This window comes from Berghia stephanieae, chromosome 4 (assembly GCF_034508935.2).
Source record: "Berghia stephanieae isolate SIO BIC M18660-M18661 chromosome 4, UCSD_Bste_1.3, whole genome shotgun sequence".
In the NCBI taxonomy this organism is placed as follows: domain Eukaryota; kingdom Metazoa; phylum Mollusca; class Gastropoda; order Nudibranchia; family Aeolidiidae; genus Berghia; species Berghia stephanieae.
In genome coordinates, this window is record NC_088363.1 from 62,905,698 (window position 1) to 62,912,233 (window position 6,536).

Below are 6,536 nucleotides of genomic sequence, written 5' to 3' on the forward strand. Positions count from 1 at the left end.
ATGGGAACTGCACTGACAATGGATGTTTTGAGTACAAACCCTTCGTCAGCACAACAATAAACAAATGAATGTGGAAAACACATATAATAAACTGGAGTATAAATTTCAACCACCAATGAGTACATCTTATTCTATCTGTGTTTTCCACGTTCCTTTGTTTATTGTTGTGCTGATGGAGGGTTTGTACGTGATACATCAATTGTTTGTACTGTTCCCATCGAAGCCTTTCCATTTTCACCTTTTCGTTAGTAATTTCATGATCCCAGGCTTCAGGCAGCTCCCACCACTCTCTGCCTTTTCAAATCAAACATAATTACACATATCAAACAACTATATAGGAATTCTTATGAAATGAAATGGAAGTGAAATAAGAATGAAATTGCACATTTAAATATAGACCAAAGTTTAGAAGTGAAAACGTGAATTAAAAAAATAAATTATCAGCTGATTGTTGGTTAGAAGTAACCCCCACCCTCTCTCCCTCTTCCCACCACACACATACACCTTTCCAGTTACCCTTTTGTCCCTATTTCACACAACCACTTGTAATTTGCTTTATTGCTTGCCAGCGCTTTCCTACTAAGCAAAGGGTGTGTAGTTTTTAGGGATGACACAGTTGAAAAAAAAAAACATGCCTAGGTGTTACACAGAATCAGAACTCCCAATAAAAAATAGAACGCAAAAGATGAACATAAAAAAATCGCAGGATATCTGAGAATTATATGATAATTAAACACATGGAGCAATTTTTTTTCAATACAATTTACCTATCTAAATGGAAAAAAGGTTCAACGCAAACTGTGATGATTTTTATATTTCATCGTTCTTCAAGAAAACAAATTTATATAGTTTTTAGAAAAAACAAACTCCAGGTTGAAATATATTGCAGGTTTTACTGCACAAAGTAAGAATAAGGAGAATAAAAGAGAACAGCAACAAACCGATTCAAAAATATTCCGACAGAGTTTTGAATCTATATTATTATGATCTTATGATTATGATACAGAACATAGTACACTTATTCATTTTTTTAAACTAAAAAAAAACAACAACAAAAAATACACAAATGGGTAGTAAAAATATCAATATCACAGTAATGGACAATGTTGTGATCTATGCATAATAAATTATATTATGCAATCAAATGCCTCTAAACGGTATTATGTCTGGATGTTTCATGTGTATGCTAAAAATTGAATTTATAGCCATAAGTATGATACTTGGGTTAAATTCTTAAAAGTTTTATTAAGGAGAATAGAGTCTTGAAATGACAAAATAAAACATTTCACATTTCTTTTCAACTTTACTCCAAAATCACTTTTTAGCATTCGTTTCATCCCAACATAAAACTGTTTTGAAACAATGGGTCACATAATATAGTAATTTTCAAAAATCCATTTTAAGTAGAACAAATAAATACAAGCGACTTTCCACAACTCTCTGCAATTTTTTTTTTTTTAATCCTACCATAATAGGAATTTAGATTTAACTTTTTTCAAACATCAAAAATCTTCTATGCCAGATGTAAATTTATTCACAAAATATTAAAACCTGTGAACTTCAGGAATTATGAACTTTGGTGGAACAATGAAAGCGGTTAAGATTTTCCCTCAATTATTTTTTTTCCCCTAACATTAGAAGAGCATGGCAGTATTGATTAATGGCTTAATTCTCTCTCTAATTCAGCATGACTGAAAACCAAACAAAACTGTCAAATTACCAACTCATGTTAACATGAGAGAGTTTATAACAATACCATTTATTATTAATATGCCCTTCCGCCACGACATCATAAGATATCGTTGCCTAGGCATTCCACGAAGGAACATAGATAATTCATCAAACAAGATATCTGATGTCAACAGGAATCATCCATGTTGTCCAAGTGAGCAAATTGGGGGTTAATAATCTTGCTCAAGGAAAAAAACGAAAGTGTCTGAAGCGGGGCTCGAACCCAGGACCTTCTGAGTCACAGTGCAATTCCTTAACCACTCAGCCACTTCATCTCCCGAATACCATTTATGCTCATGTATAAATCCAGTAATATATTTTATTTTTTTTAAATGAAAACCATTATTTGCCCATGGCAGTAAATCTATATCTAAATTTAAATTACAACAACATGACAACAATATTGTTTATATAACAATACATTGTTTTCTCAAAATTCAGTAAATCCATTAAAAACTCTAAATGAATGTAAAAAGTTTCAAATTTTAAAATTGAATCACTCTTTAAAATTTACATTAAACTTCACATCTAGAATTGTTCAAGAGATCAAAAAAGATATAAAATAACTATTAATTCATCTTATCCCAAGAAACATTCTCGGAGAGAATATTCTGTCAAGTCACTTTTTGTAAAATCTAAAACAATAATAATTTAATAATAAATAAAACAGTCATTCTAATCTATTTATATTCACCCTTTAAGAAAAATATCAATCCAAGAAAATTCCTTTCTTCCAATAAATAGTACTATTACTATACATATTAATCAAAGCCAATCATAAACACAAAATCATGGTAAATCCAACAAATTATCCTTGGCATACAGATCTTGGGTAATTTTAAATATAATTTTCAGCTCATCTATCAATTTGCTTAGGGCAGACATTCCATTCTCAGAATCCTCTAAATGCATTTTCTTTAAAAGGTCAGCTCTGGACGGGAGAACGTACATTGCCACATGAACTGCCTTTTTTATAAGCCAAGGGTGATGCTTGGCTAAAGTATCATCATAAGCCTTGCTAGCCACTGTTGAAAATTTGTCCTTATTGTCAGTGTCCCTGATCTTAACCAGCAACTCTTCAATGAATTCCAGAGCCCTGTGAAGACGTAATAGAGTCCTGGAACCAGATGCCTTTTTCTTATTGTTTGTGATTCCTTTCTCTACTTCGTAATTCAACAGAGACTGTATAGTCGCATAGTGTTCAGCCTCAGGAGATTTTCTGTATTCTCGAAGAATGCCAATTTTCTCTACAACATCAGATGTCACAAAACCAAAAACTGTTCCAAATGCTTTGAAAAGCCTGAGAAGATAAGGAAAGAAATATAAAATAATAATAATAAATGAATGAAACAATAAAATATTCAATAAGAAATTCCAAGACAATCAGGTCAACACCAGAACCTCATAAAGAATTACAACATATTAAAAAAGAAAATCTCCATTAATTCTGGAGATGTCTATTGTTCGAAGAAGACAAGGATAAGGGTTTTGAGAAAAGATGTCAAAGAAGAGTAAAATTTTTTATAATTGGGTTACAAAAGAAACATTATATATGTTGTGGAAAGTACTTTGCAATAGACTAGCATCCTAGCAAAAGGGTAGCAAGCAACTGCTATTGCCTGTTTAATGCTATAGAAATGGATAAACTCTGGATCCATGGGCTCTGAAGGAGTGAAGGACTATTTTTATGTTAGGTATTTGTGTGGTGGTCTGAGAGAGCATGTCTGATGTCATGCACGCTGGTCTTGAGAAAATTGCAAAGTAAGGAGAAACATTGTCATCTCCACAATGTTCAGATTTAGCACTCCTTACTTTCAGTCGATCGAGACTAAACTTCTTTATAAACCTGTATTTTCATTTGATTATCTAATAAAGTATTACAAGGCAAAATATGGCGATGACATGGATTAAAATAATGTGCTTCCAAAAAGCAAAAGATGTGGCATACATTTCAACCACCTAATGTCACAAAATCTAAATAGTCTCGGTAATACACATTCAACACTCAGAAAACATTCAACATCTAAATAAATACGATTTTCTAAATTTTTCTATAATTTGCTTTCATATTATATTGAATAAAAACGTGTATATCATTGGCTTTATCCTGATTAAGATGTCACAAAAATTTAACTCTAAAAGATCTGCTTATACTGCATATAGATATATATGTGCCAAAAGTGACATTCGCCATAAAAATATTCCAATAATCATTTATTTTGAAAAGCTAAGGAAAACCTTTGCTTTCATCAGTATCTCTGGGTTAAATAATGAAAAATAAACCAAAAACTGACAACCTAGCATCAAAATTATAGTAGTTATAGCTTTTTAAAGCGTCAAAAAAGTGAGTTCTGAGTTGATAGCCTGTCTACACTTATTTTTGAAAATTTGAGAAACTATTTCTGCTAGTCTATTGCAGCTAGATCATTAGTTTTTGGTTTATTTTATATTATTTAACTGTGATAGAAACTGACGAAAGCAACTGTTTTTACCACCTTTTGGTACAGCCTCTGGTTTAAAGTAATAATATTAAAAATACCAATGTGTACCTTTTCTAAGACAACCACATAATTTTATTGAGAAAGGATTGACTTCAAGGAGTTTAAAACAAAAACAACAAAAAACCCAACTATATCTACTGTTATTTTTATATTCCTACCACTAACAATGATAATTCTTTTGGCCATCTCCTAACCACTTACAAACAGAAAGAAAGCACACCACTATTTTAAAGAGAAATTAATTCGTATGTGTAGCAAAAATGATGATGATGACAGATGGTGGTGGCTGAGGTGGTGAATGATGCTAAAAATAAAAAGTCTTCATGTCTTAAAATTGTTTTAAAATTAAAAAAATCTCTATAATATGTGAATTAATTAGTAGAGCATAATACCTCGAATCAGGTCATCGAGAGAGATTATTGATAAAGAGAGAGGAGGGCAGAGAGAGATATGATATATTTATATACATCAAACCAGGTCATCAAGAGAGATAAAGAGAGAGGGAGGGAGAGAGAGAGGGGGGAGGGAGAGAGAGAGAGGAGGAGGAGGAGGAGAGAGAGATCTATAAAAACATAAAATTAACCAACATTAAAATCAGTTGTTACTACATATACACAATATGCGTCGACTTCGAAGTGGGTGTCATGGCCGAATGGTTTAGTCGTCTGCCCTGGAAGTTTGACCAGAATCGACGTTGTGGGTTCGAATCCTGGTAACGTCACTTTTTTTTTTTTTTTTTAATTCCGTCTTCTTTTTACAGAACGTTGAAAGGGATAAATGTCCCATCCATCCTCCCCCCACCTTTAAATATTAAGCTCTCTCTCTCTCTCTCTCTCTCTCTCTCTCTCTCTCTCTCTCTCTCTCTCTCTCTCTCTCTCTCTCTCTCTCTCTCTCTCTCTCTCTCTCTCTCTCTTGGTTTTTTTTCTAGTTTCTAGCAAATATATTCGTCCCCACTCCGATCTCAATAGTGTCTAAAAAGAAAAAATAATTAAAAAGCAAACAAACAGAAATATTCAGAGAGCGACCAAATGGTCAGATAGAGGATAGATATAATAATAATACTAATAATAATAATAATAATAATAATAATAATAATAATAATAATAATAATAATAATAATAATAATAACAATTATAATGATAATAGTAAAAATAATAATAATAATAATAATAATAATAATAATAATAATAATAATAATAATAATAATAATAATAATAATAATAATAATAATAGTATGATAATAAGAGTATTAATAATAAAAATAATATTATTATTGATAATAATATAATAATGATTATGATGGTAATAGTAATAATAATAACAATTATTACAATTATTATTATTATTATTATTATTATTATTATTATTATTATTATTATTATTATTATTATTATTATTATTATTATTATTATTAATATTATCATTTGACCAAAAAAAAAAAAATAAATAAACAATAATAGATCTCGACCAAATTAAATAATGAAATAATATTATCGGAGAAATAAAAAATTCAACTGATTAAAAAAACTCTTGCTCGGAACTCGGAACAAAAGTGAAAACAATGAACATCAATTGGGAAGAAAGAAAGAAAAAGTAAAAAAAAAAAGTGTGTGTGTGTGAGGGGGTGTGTGTGGGGGGGGGGGGGGGTTGCGACTGGTTCGAATCTGTGCAGCTAAAAGGAGTAAAATGAAAGGTGGCCTAACCCACTGAGCTGTCTATCCACACCGATATCGGAATATCTTAAATTCATATATGAGCTAAACATATTTCCACCATTTTTGCTTCCTTGTTTTGGTAGTTATTTTCATTTCTGATTCGAGTAAAAATATGTTGTTGGATCTAGTTTTGTGGACGTGTGATACTAAATTATATTGTCTTGTGCGAAGAAGACAGGAAAATAACAGGTGTCGGTTTTGTGTTTTGGGCTTTGGGGCGAACAACGCCATGGCCTAGGAATTCATCCGCGAAATAAAAAATAATTCCCGGTCATCCCCAAAATTGTGGCCAGAATGAGCAAATTATAGAAACAAGAGAATATCAATAAAGTTAACAGGTAGGTAGGTAGTGAAAATTTAAATGGTTGGTGGACTATGAACAGATTTGATGATTAACAACTTTCTTCCTGGTTGAAAATAAAAAGTCGAATTGCCAGTTTGACGTTTTCAGATCAAAGTAACAAAAGAAATTTCATTGATCCATTTGCTTTAAAATAATTCTTTTAAAAGAGCTGGATTTGACATTTGATCACTATTTACTTTCATCTTGTGTTAAATATCACTTGATATATTAACTGTTTTGGGACAC

At 31.2% G+C, this 6,536-nt stretch overlaps 1 protein-coding gene across 2 annotated transcripts in view; it reads right to left on the reverse strand.

The window, feature by feature from the left end:
* Positions 1-2,048: 2,048 nt before the first annotated feature.
* Positions 2,049-6,536, reverse strand: part of LOC144970986 (ceramide-1-phosphate transfer protein-like) — a 10,805-nt gene continuing 6,317 nt past the window's right edge. For both annotated transcript variants that reach the window (XM_078911234.1, XM_078911233.1), the window contains exon 5: positions 2,049-3,031. In XM_078911234.1, the coding sequence (XP_078767360.1) occupies positions 2,521-3,031 (511 nt within the window). In that variant the 3' untranslated portion in view covers positions 2,049-2,520. The remainder of the gene's footprint in view (positions 3,032-6,536) is intronic.